The sequence below is a fragment of the Prionailurus bengalensis genome, chromosome A3 (assembly GCF_016509475.1).
Source record: "Prionailurus bengalensis isolate Pbe53 chromosome A3, Fcat_Pben_1.1_paternal_pri, whole genome shotgun sequence".
Lineage (NCBI taxonomy): Eukaryota > Metazoa > Chordata > Mammalia > Carnivora > Felidae > Prionailurus > Prionailurus bengalensis.
This window is the reverse complement of record NC_057354.1, coordinates 10606997-10628826: the sequence shown is the minus strand read 5'-3', so window position 1 is coordinate 10628826 and position 21830 is coordinate 10606997. Positions and strand designations below refer to the sequence as shown.

Below are 21830 nucleotides of genomic sequence, written 5' to 3'. Positions count from 1 at the left end.
CCAGGTCACTTTCCAGGTCCCGTCTCAGCAGCAGGGCGTGTGCTTGGGGCCGGCACGCCTGAAACAATTGGTGTTTGTTAACCTTGGCAGGCACAGAGCGGCCGTGAGAGGCCCAGGCAAGGCCGCTCTGTAAAGCGGTGGGGAGGGCAGCCAGCAGGTGTGAGACACCCCACGAGACAGGCGCTGGGTGGGCCTGTGGTGACCTCGGCTGGCACCTGCCGTGTGTACACGCGTTCGTCTGGCCCCGACGAGAGCCGAGAGACACCCAGTGTTACGGTCCCCATTTACAGATGAGGAAGCTGAGGCACAGAGTGGTAAGTGACTTCCTGGGACCAAAGAGCCCGTAAGTGGCAGAGGCATTTCCTTGAACCCAGGCCCACACCTCAGCACTACCCTAGCCGGCTTCTCCCCGTCACACAGGCTTCAACGTGGCCGGAAACGTGGCTTCTCAGTCGTCGCTCAAAAGTCTCCTTGGAGGGCAGGGGGCTGACAAAGGCCTGGCCTAGCCACCCTCCGCCCGATGCCCGAATGTCGCCCACGATTTACTGCTACAGCGCCGCGGGGAAGGCACGCGCAGCCCTCGGAGGGTCGCCGGGCTGGTCTCTGGCTTGCACGACACGAGGCCAAACTTTCGGTTCCAGCCCCAATTAATCTGTCACTCGTGACCTACCTCAACCTTGGGCATCCCGAGATCCAGCACGATGCGGAGGTCACGGCTGGTTTGGTCCCTTACTAGCTGTGTGACCCCGGGCAACTTCCCGGCCATTGAGCTCAGTGTTTTTTTGTTGTTGTTGTTGTTTTTTTTTTAATTTTTTTTCAACATTTTTTATTTATTTTTGAGACAGAGAGAGACAGAGCATGAACGGGGGAGGGGCAGAGAGAGAGGGAGACACAGAATCGGAAACAGGCTCCAGGCTCTGAGCCATCAGCCCAGAGCCCGACGCGGGGCTCGAACTCACGGACCGCGAGATCGTGACCTGGCTGAAGTCGGACGCTTAACCGACTGCGCCACCCAGGCGCCCCGAGCTCAGTGTTTTTATGATGATTCGGGGGCAACACAGAAGGTGCCTGACGCACAGCAGCTGACTGTGGTCACTGTTCCTCTTCCTTCACCTCTTCCCTGCCGGGTCCCTGTGGTCTCCTTCCTTCCTTCATTTGGTCTTCAAGCATGTATGAGCATCTACTATGTGCCAGGGACCGCGCTAAGCAAGTTTTGGAATATGCATCCCATTGTGTCAGCCCCCTACTTAGAACTCAAGCCTTCCCAGGTCGCTTTGAACAAAGTCCAAGTCCCCAGCTTCATCTCAGACTTCTGATCCGTATTCACTCCACATAGCCTCCCCAGCTGCCCTTTTTTTCCCTGAAGATGTGGAACTTATCTCTGCCTCAGGGCCCTTGCACTTACTGGATCCTCCAGCTGGGCCATGCTCCCCTACCGCTCAGGTTCAGATTAATATGCCACCTCCTCCAGGAAGTCTCCCCTGCTCAGCACACCCAAGGCTGCTGCTGCTCAGCCCTCCCCCCAAGTCACCAACGCATAGTCCTGGTTATTTTCGTCATCACACTTCACTGTTGAAAATGATGGTTTTCATTATTTAGGGTGGGTTTTCCTCGCTAGAATGTGGCCTGCACGAGGACCGGGACTTTTGTCTTGACCACTGTTTTATCTTATCCCCAGCGCCTAGAACAGCGTATCATGCGCTCCAGATGCGTTTTCAGTGGAAGAATCCACGTTAAGACACCCACAAGAATTATGGAGGTCCTCTTGGCCTCTGGCAGAAGCAGGTGAACGAGGTAAGCAGCCTGCTTCACGAGAAAGGAGGCAATATGCCAGTCTGGTCCCGCTGCTTCTAAGATTTTCACGAAGCAGTGCCGTGTGATCGCCCGTCTCCCAAGCCAGACCTACAAGAGTCAAGTGGGGCAGAGAAGGAAAGCTGGCGAGGGAGGGGAACACGGTCGGGTTGTCCAAGTGCTTGCTTCCAGGAAAGGGCATCCGAGGTGGGCCAATCTGGGGGTGGTGAATGATGGACCCCGACCCTACTCACCCCAGACACCAAAATTAGCCCGAGATGGAGTGCATCCCTAAACCTAAAACCCAGCATCAAAAAGCTTCTAGAAGAAAACGTAAAAGGATACCTTTGCTTCCTTCGGACCGGTAGAAATTTGTTGGGGGAATGCAAAGAGCACTAATCCCAAAAGAAAAGAAAATGATACATCGGGATTTAGTCAAAATAAAATATTGACGCCCAAGCGTGGACCGGGGAAAATATTCATCCTACACACATCGGACAAAAGGCTCCTACCCAGGACGCATGAACAACTGACGTGTATTAATAATAACAAGAGGAGTGACCCCATCGCAAGAGGGCAAAAGCTGTGCACAGACAGTTCAGCAAAGAAGACACCGGGACAGCCAGCAGGTGCACACGCCAGCACTCAGCATCGTGAGCCACTGGGGAAATGCAAATCATGCACGAGGAGGTCCACTTTCCGCTCCCGGAGTGGCTCCCAGTAGAAAAGACGGGCAGGAGCCAACACCAGTAAGGACGTGGGGCAGATGGACCTCTCGTGCACTCTGGCTCAGAGTAAATCATTTTATGGTTTGGAAAATACATAGACTGGAGCATAACCTTTCCCCGTGAACCGGCCATTCCATTCCCGGGTGTTCACCCAAGGGCAGTGAAAGCATTTGGATCAGAAGGTTCACAGCAGCCAGAATCACGTGGTAAGAGCAATGGCTCTCAAAAGCACCGAGCTGATGCTGGGCGAAACCAGCCAGACACAAAGTACACGCTGTCCAATGCCATGGCGTGAGGTTCTAGAACAGGGAAAGCTAATCTCTGGCGATAGAAATCAGAACGGTGGTTGCCTGTGTGTGGGGATGGGGAGGCGGCACCGGCTGATGGGGTGTGAGGGCCCTTCCTGGAGGGAAGGAAATGTCCCGCGTCTCCCGTGAGCGGTGGTTACGCAGGTCCGTTGAATTGTTGAAAATCACTGAACTGAAGACGCACGCTCTGTGTCATTTGTTGTATCTCAATTAGAGCTCGGTGACACACAGTTATGTCACGAGAAGGGAGGCGCTGAAAAGAGCATGTGAGAAAACCCACTTTCTGGTCTACACCATGCACCCACGCCCCAGTGCCTACCCAAGGAGCAAAGTAGATTCCTATTCTGTGCCGGGAGTGGGCAGGACTTGGTGGAAAACCGCCTTGGGTGTTCTCTCGAAGAACAGAGAGGGGCAGGGAGGAGATTCCCAGAGAGACGCTCATGGGACAAGGCCTTCGCACCTGCCGACGGCCCCCCTCTGCTTCCTCGTCACCTTCTTGCGCTGGGCAGCCTGGAGAGGCTGGCGTTCACCATTTTTGTTTTAAACAAACATTTTAGAGATAGGTGCTATGTGCCAGGCCCTGGCTGACGCCTTCTGGTCTCTGTCCTTACAGGAGAGAGACCAAGGAGTAAATCGGGTTGTCAGCACAGAGCGGGGGACCTGTACCTTGTGGGGTCGGGGGCGTGCGTCCTCCCTGAGGGGCCATGGACACAGCAACCTTGGATAAGGAGGAGCCAACCGAGGGACCGGAGGGGGCAAGGTGAGCGGGCCCCGTGCTTCCCAGCACATCAGAATCACCGGATGACCTCCAAAATCTCTCCATGCACAGACCCCACCACAGACCAAGGGACTTGCCATCTTCAGGGTGGGATTCGGGCAACACATTGGGGGGTTTTCTGTTCTGTTTTTTAAAAACTCCCCAGGTGGCGCCAGCGTGCGACCAAGTTTGAGAACCAGCGTTCTGGATGGAGGTGACAGTGTGGGCAAAAGCCAAGAGAGAGGACAGAGAAAGAGCCCAGTGGATTTGGGAACTGAGGGCCAGAGGCGACTGAGACGTCAAGAAATGTAGCTGAGGAGGAGGGGTCATGGACTGAACAAAGCCCCGGGCACCCAGAACCCCGAACGTGGCTGTATTTGGAAATACGATCTCTGAAGGCACAAATAAGGTAAAACTGGAGGCTGGATTGTGCAGGATTAGCAGGGGCCCTGAGCCCAGTGACAGTGTCCTCATAAGAGACAGAGAGGGACACACAGACAACAGGGTCGCGTGAACAGGAGGCAGAGACTGGAGTCACGGACCCACAAGCCAAGGAGAGTCAAGAGTGCCGGCCGTTGCCAGTCGCTAGGAGAGGGGCCTGGAACGTCCCCGCTTCAGAGTCTCCACTAGGAACAATCTGACGGTCACCTGGGTTCTGGGCTCTGGCCTCCAGAACCCTGAGAGCAGAGTTAGATGTCTGTCGTCGGGGAAGACAAGCGTGTTCCCTCCTGAACTCTCCCACGTTCCCAGAGAAGCCGGGGAGACCCGGTTATCCGTCAGGACTGGGAAGGGGTGGGGACGGCACCCAGAGCCAGGCGGACTGGAGAAGCCTCAAAATCGGCTCTGCTGACAATCAGGGAGGGGACTGAGAGCATCTCCTTGGCAATACTGAAGGTCTCGTGGAAAGAGAAACACACAGAGCACCCGTCTACGCAAAGGTGAGGTTTGACCTCCGGCGTGCTATGCATCGACGTAAGGAATCTACAAGTCTAGCAAATTGGCTACTTTCCCAAGAGTGGCCTCCAGGGTTTGTCCTGTTTTCGCTAGAATCTGAGAACGCATCCTTGATTCCCCAAGACGTTATATAATCAGCACCTCCAAAGTAAGGTAGCCTTGCCAATGAGTCCACTGAATGTTTTTCTTACCAGCTCACCCTCCCCAGGGGGCATATACAAAAGTCAACTAGTCGATAAATATTCATTGAATATCTCCCGAAGGATCATCACCATGTGCTACGGACTAGTCGTCAATATTTACTGAATCTCTAACAGTAAGCCCGTTAGTCAATAGATATTTATATTAACGATCAGGCACCAGTCTTGGAAAAGAGAACAGAGGTGGCAATAAAAAGGACAGAAGATTCTGGGTGAGAGAGCGTGTGGCCAGCTGGTAGTTCAGTCTGGCCCTGCAAGAAACGGAGGTGTTCTGGAAACCAGAAGAAGGTATTTCACAGAACCAGAAAGCTGGAGACCCTAGCTCTACTGAGTAAAAAAGTGAGTGAATCACTTTACCAAGAAAGCCTGTTTCCTTATCTGTCAAAAGGAGGTAGTTGAATCAGCCAAATATAGAGAAAAAAAAAAAAAAGCCCATGTTCAAGGTTCAAATGACTTCATGACACCCTGAAGATCTTGCTGGTGGTTCAGCGCTGATCCTTCAACTCTCAGATCAACATGAGATACACTGACCCGAGGGACCCCGAGACGGAGAGGAACAGGGACTCTGGCGTGTGGCCCCTCCTGAGGCCGCCTGCTCCCCACCTTGCTACAAACCACAGCCCCATCCTGTCGAGTGAGTCACCTTCCAGAAAAAGGAGACCTTATCTTCTCAAAATCCCCCAAATTACTGAGGAAGAGCCCGGGTTTCCTTCCCAAAACATCTCGAGATGTTCAAAACCAACACCGTAGTGAGGCAGCCGCTGTGCCCAGCGCTCAGGGGACAGGGGTGGGGTCTGCTGGGTAGAGGAGGGGAACTCCCATGTTTCTGACATAGTTTTCAACACTTGTTTTCCCTTGTCGTGTGCTGTTGGGTCTTTCTCTTCTAACGTCAGAGCAGAGACTCAGCACCGTGTGCGGCCCGATCCACACCGTGACTCCCGCGGCTGGAGGAAATCCTAGGGCCCCTTCATCTTTTTTCCAAAGACCGACCAAGACCAAGTTCTGGCTTCTCCCCCCAAGAGGGCCCACAGTCTCTCCTCACTGGCTTTTAACCCCGAGGGCCAGGGGCGCCTGGGTGGCTCAGTCGGTTCACCGTCCGACTTTGGCTCAGGTCAGGATCTCACAGCTCGTGAATTCAATCCCCACATCGGGCTCCGTGTTGCCAGCTCAGAGTCCGGAGCCTGCTTCAGATTCTGGGTCCCCCTCTCTCTCTGCCCCTCCTCTGCGCGTTCTCTCTCTCTCTCTCTCTCTCAAAAATAAATAAACGTGAAAAAAAAATTTTAATCAATAAATGAAATCCTGAGGGCCAGTCTTCCCCAACCCTTTCTGCCTAAGATATTCATGCTTTTCCTTTACTCATTAGTGTCTGATTAAGACTCCCTCTGATTAATCAGAGCCACATGAAGATTTTCTCTAATCCACACGGTATTTTGGATTTGTTGCTGCTTTTTAAAAATCAGGACATTGGGGGTTTATCTTAAAAAGCCAGAGGATCCGGCCACCTCCGAGTCTCCATGCCCACATGGAAATGCCGGCTGGAGTTGTAGAAGGCAGGCCCATTCAGGTGGGGAATGTGCCTTCCTGGTCCCTGGTCCCCACCACTCTCTGCTGGCTGCATCTCCACTTACCCGTGTGACCTCCCCGGCCTCTCTAGGCAACTGAGTTTTGTGGCACACAGTTAGGGTAAAGTGCCCAGTAAAAAGGAAACAGAAGCCCGAAACGTAATTGCATACGGAACGTGATCGGAACACCATAAAAACTACTCTTCGAAGAACACAGAAATAACAGAAACGGCTTTTGTTTCTGCAACAACGTTCACTGTTTTCTTCTCTGTGCTTGGACGCATGATTTCTAAACTCGCAAACACTGAGCCAACGAGAAGCGCTGCCAGGTCTAACTGCAAAAACCAATCATGCGCCTTGCCTCAAGTACCCGTGAATGAGCCCAAAGCGCCTTCTCCTTTCAAAGCCTGATGAGAACTGAGCCGCGTTTCTGCTCAGAGCCCTTCCACACGGCAGATCTCGGCCACTGCACACGAGATTCTGAAGTTCCTCTGCATTTTGGTTTGGGCACAGTGGGCAGATTCTCAGTGGATAGGCACGGATGGGCCGAGGGTGACGGCAGGGGCTGGGGGGGGGGGGGGGGGGCGGGGCGGGGCACGGTCGTGCGTGCCAAAGCTCCTGTCCCAATCCCAGCCCTGCTGGCCCGGGGTGGCCAACCCCTCATCTCTCCCCCTCCTCTTCTGTGAAACAGGCATCAGCTGTGGCCTAGAACCTCCGTAATATTCAAGGAGCTACTGACTGCTGGGCGTTCAGCATCTTGACCAGCAGAGTCACCGCTCGGCCAGCGAGAGCCACTGAGAGGCTAAGGGAAAGGAAAAGAGGACACTGGGTACCGTACACTCACTCCAACTGCATCTACCTTTTTTACGACCAAAACATCTGTACGTTTTCGAATCCTCTAAACAAAGGCGGAGGCTACTCGTTAGCTGTATTATTTTTTCATTTCCTCCGAGGCCACAAAACCTTCCACAAGCAAACGAGAGCGGGGAGAAGTCGTTCAAAGGGCTCCGGGTCTGGGCCCTCTGGTCATCTCGGGCCCCCTGTCGACCCCTGCGGGTCCTGCGCATTCTTGCTGAGCACCTTGCCCGGGGCGGAAGGTCACGTTCGGTATACGCGGCGAAGGCCGACGCTGCCCAGCGCCCGACTTACAGCATTCGATGGGGTTGGATGCAGTCTGCAGGGAGATGATCCTCCCGCCGGCCTCTGGAATGTGCACCCGGAAAACCAGCCGCACCCGCGTGTTCTTCCTGCCGATGTCCGTCTCGCCTTTCCGCAGCTCGATGTCCGCGTTCCTCAGCTTCAGGATCCCCGCACAATCAATGCTGCGAGGAGGTCGAGAACCCCACTTAGAACTGACCATCTCAGTGAACAGGCAAGATCACCCACAAAAGCACCTAAGTCAGTTAAGCGAAACGGTTCCACCGCCAGCCACAGACGGGGAGGTGGGCGGGGGCGGGGAGAGCGGATTACAATCCGCCGATCAGGATTCCAGCCAGGAACGGACTGCCCAGATGGGGGTCAAACACTCACAAAGTCACTGGAGAAATTCCCCGGTGGAAAGTACCTCCCTAGGGAACCTTTTCATGCCAGTTTCTCTACTCTCAAAAGCGTCTGACAAACTCAAGTATGCGACTGGCAAAACTGATTGGAGACTCTTCGATAGGTAAGAGGGGTAGATCGGCATTAAACATCTTTAATTTGACAAAGGTACTGTGGTCACCAAAGAACCTAGGCGTTCTGGTCCTGAGGAAATTCACGCTCAACTATGTAAAGGTAAAGAGTCACCGTGTCTAACAGTTCAGGAAAAACCGAGGAGCAAAGGAAGTGATAAAGCAAACGTGGAAAACGTTCACAGTCGGCAAAGCTGAGCGAACAGCAGACAGGGTCCTCTGTAAAATTCTCACCGTTTGGAAGTTAAGGTTATTTTCTAATAAAGAGATTTTTTTTTTTTTTAACTCCAGTGCACGGGTGCAACGTTTCCCAAATTTGAGCTACACGCCTATTCCTTTGTGAGTGTCAACCTATCTGCGTCTTTAAAAATTTTCTTTAGGCCGGATACATTCTGACACGTAAATCAACTTAGCCTCATCCCAAGGAACCTAATCCAAAGACGCATAGGTAGTCTTTCTCCCAGCACACAAGAAAAGTATTTAGACATAAAGCTTTTGAAATAGAGACTTTTCAAACAAATCTCTATGGGCCCATCGCAGAGTGGGAACCACCATCCACGACTCCTGCCACCGACTCAACTCCAGAGAGTCCCCGCCACCAAATCCCTGCCCCTGGGTCCCCCCCCCCCCGCCACTTCCCCATCAAGACCCACCACCCTCGGCCCCCAAGCCCTTACGTCGCCCTCATGTTGTTCTTTGGCTCCAGAGGGATCTCCAGGACTTTGGTGTTGCCTACGATCTTCTCGTAGCTGGTGGTGGTGACAGTTTTTCCCGTGATGCGGTGCACCTGATAGAAGGCGTGGGGCTTAAGGATCCGCTCGTCGGCTGTCCCAATGAAGATCTGAAGCCCGAGGGGCTTGTTTTCCATGTAGCCGTGGAGCTGGGGGGGAGAACACAAAATCAAAATATGACACACCTCCAGCATGCAGGGTGCTGGTGGGTACAGTCCCTCAAAAATCTGAGAAGCTCCCGGGCCGCAGAAGGAGTGCAGGACTGCCCCACCACCTGGAGGAAAGGAGAACCAGGAGGAACCCTGGCGTCCCGCCAGGAGGGCTACTCAAACAATGAATTACGGAGATCCTCTCCAAAATGGAGCCTTTGCGACCGTGAGAAGGTAGGAGATCAGAACTGTATTTTCGGAGAAACAGCCGGAAACTGCCAGTGCTCAGCTGCCTGCAGGGTGGTGGGGAGAGTGTCACATGGTGGTGAGGACAAAAAAATAATCAGGAAAGATAAACCAGAGCTCTTGACACGGGTTGCTTGGGAAGATCAGAAGAAAAAAACGTATGCTTTTTACATGAATATATTCTAACCGACAAGTTAGATTTTTTTTTTAATTAAAAAAACGATAAAGAGCAAGGCTAAAGTGCCATCATCTGAGTCAAAAGAAAATTGAAGACTGGAGGAAAATGTGTGCGACACAGAACGGGCAAAGGATTAGTACACAGAATACATAAAGAATGCCTACAAATGAATAAGTAAAGGACAAGATTCCTGGCCATCCTGTTTAAAACCGAGTCTTACCCCCAGTGGGTAGGACTATCTCCTTCCTTCTTCTCTATCTGCTTTTCCTTCTTTTTATCCCATCTAACATTATTACATAGCTCCTCAATTCCTTTTGCTTAGGTCCTTCTCCCACAACTGGACTATCACCTCTCTGAGGGCAGGTGTGTCTGTTTATTTTACTGGCCACAACATCCCTAGCACCCAGAATAAGGCTTGGCACATGGCAGGTATTCCAGTACGCATTTGCTGAATGAATTGACAAAACTATCCAACAGAAAAATGAGCAAGAAATTTGAACAGGCAACTCACCGAAAAACAAATGGTCATTAGCTTGGACAAGACGTTCGATTTGACTTGTAAACGGCAAAGTGCAAATTACCTTGGGATACCATTTTTTTGCCCATTAGAATGGCATGCATGTTGGTATTTGATACAATCACGTGTTTTACAGACGGCACACAGGCACTCTCTCACGCAGCTGACGGGAACATAACCTGGTATAACTATTTCAATTAAAAATTAAAACCACATATGCCCTATGACCTGGTAATTCCATTTCTCACTACGTACCCTAGAAAAAAAATCGTGCGGTCAGGAGTCATGCTCAAAAATGTTTACTAAAACAAATGAAATATAAACAATTAATTACAGCAATAGGCTTCTGAGTAATATAAATTGTCCAGGCTAGGGGTGCCTGAGTGGCTCAGTTGGTTAAGCGTCCAACTTTGGCTCAGGTCACGAGCTCATGGTTCACGGGTTCGAGCCCCGCGTCGGGCTCTGTGCTGTCAGATTGGGATTCTCTCTCCTTCTCTCGCTCTGTCCCTTCCCAGCTCACTCTGTCTCTCTCTTAACATAAATAAACTTAAAATAATTAAAAAAAAAAACAACTAGGACCTCCAATCAACTGCCAAAAAACAAAGTCTCCAAGGCAATGGAGGACGACATATGGTCCAGAATTACGGTGTCCAACACAATAAATACAAAAATTAAATAAAATGGAAAATTCAGTTTCTCAGTCATGCTGGCCCCATTTCCAGTGCTCGGTGGCCACAGATGGCTAGTGGCCACGGCGATGGACGGCACAGATACAGAACACGTCCGTCGTCAAGAAAAGTCCTACTGGACGGCACGGTTACGGAAAGACGGGAGTCCTCTCGTGTCCTTCTAAAAACCATACAGGGACAGGCTGGGAGTGGAGCAGAGCCAGGTGACATCTTTTTTCATAAGCCGCCAGGCCGACACCCACAGCATTTCCGTGTGTCATACACACCCAAGAGTTGCCCAAGGGCAAAGATGGAAATCCAAGTCAGAACCTCTCGTCTTTCTCCCCCATGCCAACTGCAGAACAGGGTCCTGTTCTGCACAAATCAAAGGAAGGAGGTCCGAGTTGAGAAGAGATTTGTTTTTGTTGGTTTTGCTTTACATTTGGACCCAAGATAAACAGATTTCCTCACCTCCTCTCCTGGATTGATCAGGAGGCGGTAAACACAGCATCCTGCAGGGTGGAGAAGGAAAGTAGGTAGGACAGAGAGTGAGCCTTGATGGTCTCAGTCCCTTCCTCCTCCCCAGGACAGAACAGAAATTGCAGCAGCCTGGGTGTTTTCATGGTAAACAGCCCTGAAGATAAAACCTGTCCCACCCCTGGGGGCACCTGGCTGGCTCAGTCGGTTCAGCGTCCAACTCTTGGTTTCGGCTCAGGTCATGATCTCACGGGTTCGTGAGTTCCAGCCCTGCATAGGGCTCTGCGCTGGCAGTGTGAAACCTGCTTGGGATTCTCTCTCTCATCCTCTCTCTGCCCCTCTTGTGCATGTGCGTGCTCTCTCTCTCTCTCTCTCTCTCTCTCTCTCTCTCTGTCTCTCAAAATAAATAAAAGTAAATATACTTTTAAAAAATTGTGCCACATCCCTACAGTTCTACCTGAATCCAGCCACACCAGTCCCAGCATCCATGCGTCTCCCTGGGATGACAACCACTTCCCCTAACTGGTCTCTTGCTGGCCTTTCACAGAATAGCCCAAGAGCCTTTAAAAAAAAAAAAAGTGCAAATCAGACACAGACACTCCCCCGCTTACAACTCTCCAAAGACTTCCTGTGGCCTTAGAATAAAATCCAAACGTGGTCTATGAGGCTTCCGCCGGCCCAACCTGTCACTTCTCCCTCCACCCCACTGAGTCCTGCCAAAACCAACCACCTTCTGCTCCTGGAGCACACCCAGCTCTCTCCAACCTCAGGGCTTTTGCACAGCCCTCCTCTGCCTAGAACACCCTTCTGCTGGTACAGTTCATCTTCAGAGCTCTTCAGATCCTTCCCGAACCACATTATGCACTTACACCCAAGGCTGGAGCCAGGTCTGGGGGCCTTACAAGACCCACTTGTTAAATTTTTAGGAATTTTAAGAGTCAGTGGGTGCCACTTTGGTCACTTGAAGTCCCCCACAGTAGGGATACCGATACCCCCAAAACTGGCAAATGCTACAAATCGAGGCTCTTTTTTCTTTTTTCCCCCAGAGAATTGGATGTTCAAGGTTCACTACCACACCACTGGCACAATGACTTCATTACCACCTGAGGTTTTCTTGTTTTGTTAGTTGTTTGCTTAGTATCTCTCTCCCCCACCGAAACACGAGGTCCATGCATCTTGGTAGCAGGAACTTTGTTTACCGTGTTCAGCGTGATCAGTAAACATACTGGATTCGTGGTCACCGTCAACAACGACGCGTCAGCTCAGTGCATACTTCCCACAAGCCCAGCACCGAGCTCGATGATTTACGTGCGTCACAGCTCTGTGTAGGCTGGACCCACCGAGGCTTGTGCAAGACCAGCGATCTGTCCCAGTTAACACAGCTAGCATAGGACGGGGTTAGGATGTGGATTCCAGGCTCTCAGGCCACCCCCTTAACCGACACATGCTCCGTGTCCTTGCCACCTGGGTCTACAGCTGCTCTGGGGTCTAGGACTACAGGGCAGAAATGCACGTCAGGAAACACAAGTAAGGGCTCAACTGTGAGATCAAGGGTGTTGGGGGAGCAAGAGGGGGATGGAAGGGGAGAAAGAAGGGCATCAGAAAATTCAGCACAAACAATGTTTCTCCTTTGTGGAGGAAGAAACCCACTCCTTCAAGAAGGACGTCTCTGCATTCCAGAGCTCCCCCTGGTTGGGTCGGACCAGCTACTGCGGTGCAAACAGATGGGCGCCCACCTCACTGAGAGGCCCCCTCTCCCAGGTGACACCGGAGAGGGCTCTGGACTCGGGAGAAAGAAGAAAGGATTTCACCCTCGGCCAGTCACAGCTGAATTTCAATCCTGCCTCGGTTTCTGAAAAGCTGTGTGACTTTGGAGCAGTGGCTCCGCCCCTCTGAGTTTCAAATGCTCCCGTCAAACAGGGACACCACCTCCCACTCCCCAGGGCTCTTTCAAAGACAAAGTAAGATGACTTCTGTAGGGTGCCCGTGAACCGAGAATCTTCCTGGTCACCCGAGGAGGATGACTCAGAACACAAAGGTGGTACTACAGAACTGAATGGAAAGGTAAAGGTTGTCTGCGAAAGCCCGGTAAAGTGGAAAACAACCCGAAACATGCTTGTGGGTGGTAAACCCGGGCATTAATTCCAGTCTTCTCTGCGGGCTAACAGCCCCTCTGACGTGGGAGCTGGAAGGAGGCAGGGCCCAGGGAAGAAAGCTCGCCACCTCGCATGAAATGAGAAGAACGCTTCCCCTCCACCCTCGGACCTCCGCCCTCCCCTCCCCGAGAAGGACCAGCAGGTGCCCAGGGCCCCGCGTGCTCATTCGGGACAGTCCTGCCAGCAATCTGGAGGTTTGGTAAGAAGGGCGCGTAGCCATTTACTTGCTTCTCCAAAAAACTGAGCGATTTGGGTCTCGCCAAGAGCGCTTCGTGTCTTGGGATGGCATGATCGGCCCCTAAGGCCCCCTGCACCCTGTGGTCCCCATTTTAGGGAGACTTCGGTCACGAGGCCTCTTTCCAGGCTTCTCCAAAGGTAAGGTCTTCCCAGGGGCCCGGGCAAGCAGAAATCACCTTCCGGCCTTAGCAGACACCTGCTGCAACCTAGAAGCTCAAGGTCAGCCGGTCTCCAAAGCACAAGAGGCTCCGTTTCCTGCAGCCGAGGGGAGAGCGAAAGTTCTGCTTCTTGTCATTTCCCAGGCGGCTGACAGGGTTCCAGGAAGAAGGGATGTCTCTAGGGCACATCGTGAGGTTTGAGACGCGGGTAGGGAGTGGCATAGCTGGTGGAATCGCACAGCAGGAAAGCAGGGTTCCTCCTTTTTTGGATGAGAAAGCTGAGGCTCGGCGGGATTGAGGGACCTCCTCAAAACCCTACAGCCCCAGAGCCACCGGGTGGAACCCCAGGGATGTGGCCTTATCGGCTTCCTCTGTGTCATACCTGCCTCTTAACTCAGAAAAAGGCCAACTCTCCCGGAACCCGGAGGAGGCATTTCAAGACAGGCTGGGGCACCCCCCCAGCTCAGCAAAAAGGACCCAGAGGGGAACATCGGTTTCCACTCCTCAGAGGCGCACATGTTCACAGGGAGGGCTCATCAGACCCTGCCTCCCACCCCCCCCCCCCCCCCCCCCCAATTCAAGTTCTTCCCGCTCCCAACAGCAGTTTAACTGCCCCGGTGCACAGATAAAAGGGCACCGATCTTTGTTGATATTAACCTTACAACAAGACAAAGGAAAAGTGAGTGACAGCTCATTCATGGTCGGAGAAACAGACCATACGAAAACTGCGTAAGGTATAAAGGAAATGTATTCCTTCCAGACGTTTCCTCTAGGCCCACATATCTGGGGTTCTATCTTACATGCTATTTCCACTTAACAATACAGGGTGACCATGTCCCCTCGTCACTCGTCACTGAATCTTGTCTAATGAGGCGATCTCAAAGGGCCGCACGGTATCCAGGGCTCAGACTAGCACGACCGGGTCAGGGGCCTGGGCACAGGGTCACGTGATTTAAGGAAGGCCTGGTTCTGAGGACTGTCTAAATGCGAGGCAGGCGCCCGGGAGAGAGTGCGGCCTTAAACTCTGCCCCCACCCCCGCCCCACCTGCCTCGCCCTGGCGTTTCCGTCCTATTCCAGGCCACAGCTTTGACCTCCCCACCCCCACCCCCCCCCCCCCCCCCCCCCCCCCGAGCTGGGCAATGAGCTCGCTCTAACTCTCCCCTGCTATGAACGCCCGCAGCGAGCGCTCGGAGAGGACATTTCCTTGAAAACGATTTTTTCTATCGACTCCGCTCAGAGCTTTTTAAACACTCTCAGATGGACAACTGCCACCGCGTCCAAAACGTGGGACTGATTTTCAACATGGCAACCGGCCAAAGAAACTGTTTTGAATTTTACCAAAATCAAACTTTAACAATGTTAAGTAGCTTTTTTTGTTGTTGAATTTGGAATATTAGGAAATTGGTACCGTCCTCAAAGACTTCACTCTGAAAGAAGAGAAAAGCGCCTAAGGGTGTTTTCTTGCGATTCCCAACTCTGCCACAGGCATGTGGGGAGAAGATCTTTACAGATGTGCACGCATCCCAAATTCCGCCTTTATTTTGGGATGCGAAGAGTGTGGAACTTGCCTGCCCCCCAGCCCCCTCCCCCAGACACAGACCCCCCCCCCAGACCTACACACACACACACACACACACACACACACACACACACACCAGGCAAACCAGACCATGGTTTTGCTCTCGCCTCAGGCAACCCAACAAGCCCTCTGTACCCATCTAGGGAGCACACATTAACTTCGCTAGAAATGCTAATTCCCAGGTTTCTAATCCTGGCCCTAAATCCTAATCCCTCTCCCTCTTACAGGCTCCACCTCAAAGTCCTGTCAATTCCATTGCCTAAAGTGCACTCTCTCCCTCCATCGCCTCCTCCCTCGTCCCAACGCCCACCTTCCCCTCCAGTCCCCACCCACCATCGCCCACCGTCCTGCGGCCAGGATGACCTTTTAGACGCTTCAGTTGGCCATCAGTCTCTCCCGCTCCCACTGGCCGCGATGCCGCGCGTGGCCCGGCCCCTCCCCGCCGTGCGCCCCGGCCCCTTACAGGATCTTCCCTGCGTCTGATCGTCGGGCACGATCTCCCCCCACCCCCACCTCTGTCCTAGTTAACTCCTGGTCACACTGCAGAGTGTGGCTCCAATCTTAACTCCCACAGAAGTCTTTCCTTGCTCCCCAGGTGGGGCGGGGCCCCTCAGCAACCACCTCCTTTGCTGCGTTTGCCACCAGTACCGGATAGAATTCGTTGCCCCATCAATCGCTGCTTGTCTCCCCGCTTCTGTCCCTGTAAAGTTCCATGAACTATGCAGTTGCCCTTTTACAGACGAGGAAGCTAAACTCAGAGACGTGAGCAGCCCCCTCCCCGGCACGCGGGCAGCAGAGCAGGGATTCGGATCCGGGTCTGGCCTCCTTCATCTGCTCTACGTGCCCTGACACCACAGACAGAACAAGGGCGCCGCCCAGGTGGTGACCCTGCTTGAAATACATAAACCTAAGAACACAGCCCGCAGAAATGGGGTGCCGACAAATCCGTGGCAGACGATTTTGCGGTTATCTTCCAAAATTAAAGATGTAATTCTACTGCTAGTGAGTGGGCTGGCCGGAGGATACCCTGGCAGACGTGCAGGAAAAAAACAAAGGACAGGGTTATTCAACGCAGCACTCTTTAAAATAGCAAAAGACTGGGCCCAATCAAAAGAGGGCTGGTTAGGTTGGTAGTAATATGTTACGCAGTATAAGGCTGTTACCGTGAAGAATGAGTATCCTAGGAACCGGCACGACAGTGACTATGAAGGGCATCCGTTGGCATTGTACAGTGCACAACCTGGGCAACTCTAAGGAAGCGCTTCATATCCAGATATAAAATCATCTCCAAAATGTACCATCATTTCTGTTAGGAAGGTGTGAGGGTGGGGACTCTGTGTGTGTGTGTGTGTGTGTGTGTGTGTGTGTGTGTATCCAAAATAAAATTTAAAATAAAATAGAATCAGACGCTATTTTTTAAAATATCCACTGGATTTTGATCATTCCCAGGGAGAAGTTCTATTGTCCCAGGAGCCCGTGGTTGTAGCTCCCCTGAACCTATTACAATGATTACGACTCAACAGAAAAATTATCTTCGGAGTGTATAATGTAAAAAAAATAAGGCCAGGGCACCTGGCTGGCTCAGTCAGTTGGGGCGTCTGACTTTGGCCCAGGTCATGATCTCGCAGTCCGTGAGTTCGAGCCCTGCATCGGGCTCCGTGCTGACAGCTCAGAGCCTGGATGGAGCCCGCTTCGGATTCTGTGTCCCCCTCTCTCTCTGCCCCGCCCTGCTCACCCTCTGTCTCTCTCTCAAAAACGAATAAACGCTAAAAAAAACTTTTTTAAATAAGGCCAAAACATTCTTTCAAAGAAAGAAGACCCCCCCCTCCACTTTTCTCTTTGTGAATCTTGACCTTTCTTTTAAAGGCCACAAGGAAGAAACCCTGAAGCCGTCAAGGCACAGAGGCACGCCCCATCCCGTCCTGCATGCCAAGTAAAGACCCAGGACCCACCCACGGGAACCTCGGGGGTAGGAGTCCAAGGTGGGACCCTTCAGCGAAGGAAGAGGAAGGCCCAAGCACCAGCAGGTTCCCTTGGGGTTCGGGGTATGGGGCCTACAAACCAAGAGAGAAGCGAACCACACGCCACATCCAGGCGAGTAACGAGTCTTGGTGACTCAACGCTCAAAATCCACCCGAAATCTAACTGCTTCTCACCAGCCCTGTCACCACCGCTCCCCGGTCTCGGCTTCTACGGTCTCCTGCCTGGACTGGTGCAGTAGCCTCCTTCCTGCTTCCATCCATCCCCGCCCTCCCTCCCCTCCCCCTCCCCCCGTGTCATCTCCACACGCCAGCCAGAACGATCTTTAAAATCTTAAGTTAGAGATCCTGTTCCCCGGCTCAACACCACCCCCACCCCCCTTTCCCCGGCTCCCCGCCGACGGCAAACGTCTTACTCAGATCAACAAGCCGATGTCTCTCCTGGGACTCAGAAGATCCTGGATGATCTGGTCCCGTCTTCACCATCCCCAGCCCACCCTCCTTATTCCCTCCGCTCCGGCCACACTGGCCTTGCTGTGTTCCAACGAGCCCTTCTGCCTCAGGGTCGCAACACTTACTGTGGCCTTTGTCTGGAAGGTTCTTCCCCCAGACCCACAGGGCCCGCACCTCACTTCGTTCAAGCCTCTCCTCATCCCGACGGCCCACCCCCTTCACACTCTTCGTTCACCCACACCGCTTTACGTTACGTCAGCCACTTACCGCTAACTGACCTCGCACGGTGTATTTATTTGCTTTTTTCTGCCTCCTCCAACTACATCATCAGCAACCTGTCTGTCTTGTTCACTGAGCCACCTATAGCGCCTACGATGATGCCATGCTGTTGCTCGACGGATAAGCCCCACGGGAGGGGGTTGAGTGGCTGCAGCTTCTCCAGACCATCCCCATCCCCCTGACCAAGATGCTCTGCTGTCCACACCGCCTCCGCTCCAGCTCAAATCACCTCCCTGGCCCGGAGCGACCGCTGCGTCCTGCTCAGCGCGGGGAGGGCTCAGCTGGTCGGACCACCGGTACCTGGACCGCCCCGTCCCAAACAGAGGGGACGGCATCTCCAGCGTGTGACGGAACAGGAGCCCCACGTCTCTCTTTCCGACCCAAGCTGGGGCGCCCCCAGCCGGACAGGAGACCTTCTGTGCCCGGCACGCCGCGGACACCCACGGACGGGGCCACGTTGTGGAATCACATGGTGAGCCCAGAGAGGGAGAATTAGACATGTGGCACAGGCTCGAAAACAAAACAAGACAGTGCCTCTCAGGATTCTAAATTAAGAAGCAAGTCATTCTGTATTTCTCGCATCACTGGAAATTAAAAACAGACCTATCTACCGCACAGCAAGCACGCTGCCTGAAGAGAGGCCTGATGGCCCGAAACACGCTAAATTTGTCTCCAATTACCATGTCCACACCGGGAACCCCGAGGAAGCCATGGAGAGATCAGAGGCGAGGTACGTTAGCAAGCGGGATTCCGGACCCAGAGCCACACCCTCTTCTCCTCTCCCCTCCTCACCTCCCACCCCTAGTCTTCGAACAAAGACACAAAGCCCCCTCCCCTCGTCAGGGGCTACAGACACCAGCTTTCCCTTCTCGGGTCTCACTCGCCCCCCTCCGCCCTGAACCCCCAGCCTCTGGTCCAACCCGACAGAAATGTCAGCTCAGCTGTGGCTCCCCATCTGCACCCCCCCATCCAGACCACCTCTCTCTCTGGCCAAGGAGTGACTGAGTCATACAAGAGAGGAGTCTGGAAGTCCTGGATTAAAACATGCAAGCCTTCTTTGAGTCAGCGTTTGGGGGTTTTTTGGTGTTTTTGTTTTGTTTTGTTTTTTGTTTTTGTTTTAAGCCAAACGAGTGCTTTTCAGGTCGTCTTTCTGTGCTGTTCCTCGAGTGGGGTCACTGTGACACAGGGCCGTAAGCCCTGGAGCCAGACTGTCTGGGGTTACATCCTGGCCCTGGCACTCCCTTGGTCATGGAAGGGAAGTTAGGGAGCTCTCCGGGCCTCAGTTTCTTCATCCGTAAATGGGACTAAGGACGTGACGCACCTCACCGGGCTGTTGGAAGGATTGAGTGAGTTACGTCCAAAGCATGCAGCGAGCATTCAATATATATCAGCTTTTATTAATATTCTCCCACCAATGGCTGGGTGACTTTTGGCAAATTCCTCTTCTCTAGTTTCGGTTCTTGGAAGAGATCATCTTGAAGGTGGTCCCTCCGCCCTAAAATGTAACGATCCTCAGGTATGTTTAGACTAAAATCCAAGCGCCTCATCCCCGCCTACAAAACCCTGTATGATCTGGTCTTTGCCCACGTCACCAGCTTCAGCGCCCCAACTTTGGTCCAGCCACCTGGACCTCCGTGACGGTCCTTCAACAGGCTGAGTTTGCTCCTACCTCAGGGCCTTTGCACTGGCTGTTCCCTCAGCCTCGAACACCCTCCCCCCACGTCTGCCCGTGGCCGGTTCTTCCCAATTCATCAGACCTTAGCCTAAATTCAAGGCCTTCTCTGAGCGGCCTGGCTGGAGTAGAACCCCCACCCTCACCCGACTGTCGCCCCCATTATAGCTTCCTGTTGATTTCCTTCTTGATGGTGCTAAGTGTCCCCTCAGGCTTGTGCTTATTGTCTGCCCCCCCACCTCCTGCTGCCGCTAGAATGAAAATTTGTTCATTACTGTGGCCCAGCACCTTGAGCACTACCTGGCATGTAGTAGACATTCAATAAATATTTGCTGAGTAAATAAATGAACAGATTGATTCTCAGGCTCCTATGTGGCTCAACATATTGCCGAGTGATTCATCCTCCAGTGACCCTGAAAGAGGAGGCTTATTCATGTCTGGAAGAGAATCCCCACATGTGGAGTCCGCCTAAACTCACTACCATTTGAGCCAGTCTGCAGGAATGTGTCTCACCGTGAAAGAGACATATTATACGAAGCCAAGTCCATTGGAAGTCAGAGAAGAGACAAACCCGGGCTGGAAAAATGAAGTTGACAATCTCTTCTCCAGGCAGCGACAGAGTCGCAAGTGCAGTGACTTGGCAGCCTCATGGAGACGGTGAGGGAAAAGCGAGGCCCGGGCGATGCCCCCCGAGCCCGCCTGCGTGTTCACCCGAAGACCCCACAAGAAGGGACAGCACACTTCAAAAACGTTTCTCCCGGAGTCCCATTCCAGGCTCTGGCCTGATATTGACGAATAGGAGATACACTGTCTGCCAGGGGCCTGGGCTCTGGGAGAAGCGGGGAAGGGGGAGAGGACCGAGTGCCCCGCAGGGGGGCAGCTGAGGACCCAAGGCAGCTCTCGGCCCGTCCGTGCACCCACCGATCTAGTGGTACCCGACCCGGCAGCATGCGGACACCCCAAGGACGCTGGGGCAAGAATTCTACCTTGCCCGCCCTGACGGCAGCCCCACGAGAACGCTGATAAAAACTCCGCCAAGAAACCGCGGTTCAGCTTTACATAAACGTTCCACCAAAGACAGGGACATCTGGGCGAAACATACACTCCGGCCCCTCCTTTTTCACGGCAGCCAAAAGCTGAGCAAGCTCCCCGGGATGGCGGGGTGGGGGAAGGCGGACTCCAGAAATGCAAGAGGGCCCTCGAAAAGGTGAGAACCGTCCCCAACACAATCACACCCCCGCCCCCAGCCCCAGGGCCGCGCAGGTCTCTCTGGATCCAGACCAAGAGCTCTGAGTCACTTTTGCCACGAGGGGGAAAAGGGGAAGGCAGACGTGAGGTGTACCTTTCCGTACTCTATTTTGGGATTTTAAGATCCAGTTTCTTTCATTTCAAAGGGTGGGTTTTTGGAGGGCCCCCGCACAGCTCTTGGGCCCTGCGCACGGCGAGACGGCGGGAAGCCGGCCGCGGCCGGTGACCTGGGGAGAGGCGGGGCGCGCTGGCAGATGAACAAATCACATCATACAGGAACAAGGAGCCCGTTCTTGTGTGCGGCCGCACGGGGCCTGGCTTTCGTAACATGATGGAAGACTGGGGGCCGATCCGCTCTGACTCACCTCTTTATGAAGGCGGCTCCCGCACTCACTCACTCACTCACTCACTCACTCATTCATTCATTCCTTCACTGAGCAGAGGGCCTCTCGGGGAAAGGCCGTCAAGCAGAGAGCTGTGTCCTACCGAACAATTACCGCTCAGCACAGGGACCTCTCTGGATAGATGGGAACATTTGGGATTATCAGGGTTCCCCCATCATTTATTTAAGATACGGGGTTTAAAAAACAACAACGAGGGGCGCCTGGGTGGCTCAGTCGGTTGGGCGTCCGACTTCGGCTCAGGTCACGATCTCACGGTCCGTGAGTTCGAGCCCCGCGTCGGGCTCTGGGCTGATGGCTCGGAGCCTGGAGCCTGCTTCCCATTCTGTGTCTCCCTCTCTCTCTGCCCCTCCCCCATTCATGTTCTGTCTCTCTCTGTCCCAAAAATAAATAAACGTTAAAAAACAACAACAACAATAACAACAACAAGCGAGTCAGGATTTCTCAGCCTTGGCGGACTGACCAAAGGCGACTATTGATCTGGGGGCCGGATCACTCATTACCTGTTGCAGGGGCCGCCCTGCGCATCGTAGGATGTTCAACAGCATCTCTGGCCTCTCCACTAGATGCCGGTAACCTGCTTCCCCCCACCCCCCACCCCTGCAACCCAGCCGTGAGGATCAGAAACGTCTCTGGACACCGTCAAACATCCCCTGGGAGACAAAAATCACCCCCGTGAGAACCGCTCTTCAATTACGCTTTTTCTGCAGGAATCCTGTACTGAAATCCCA

At 53.2% G+C, this 21830-nt stretch overlaps 1 protein-coding gene across 4 annotated transcripts in view; it reads right to left on the bottom strand.

Annotated features, from left to right (window-relative positions):
• Positions 1-21830, bottom strand: part of NFATC2 (nuclear factor of activated T cells 2) — a 160006-nt gene that overhangs the window by 69823 nt on the left and 68353 nt on the right. For all 4 annotated transcript variants that reach the window (XM_043553665.1, XM_043553662.1, XM_043553664.1 and 1 more), the window contains exons 4-5: positions 8648-8850; positions 7450-7622 (exon numbers count right to left, since the gene is read on the bottom strand). In XM_043553665.1, the coding sequence (XP_043409600.1) occupies positions 7450-7622; positions 8648-8850 (376 nt within the window). The remainder of the gene's footprint in view (positions 1-7449; positions 7623-8647; positions 8851-21830) is intronic.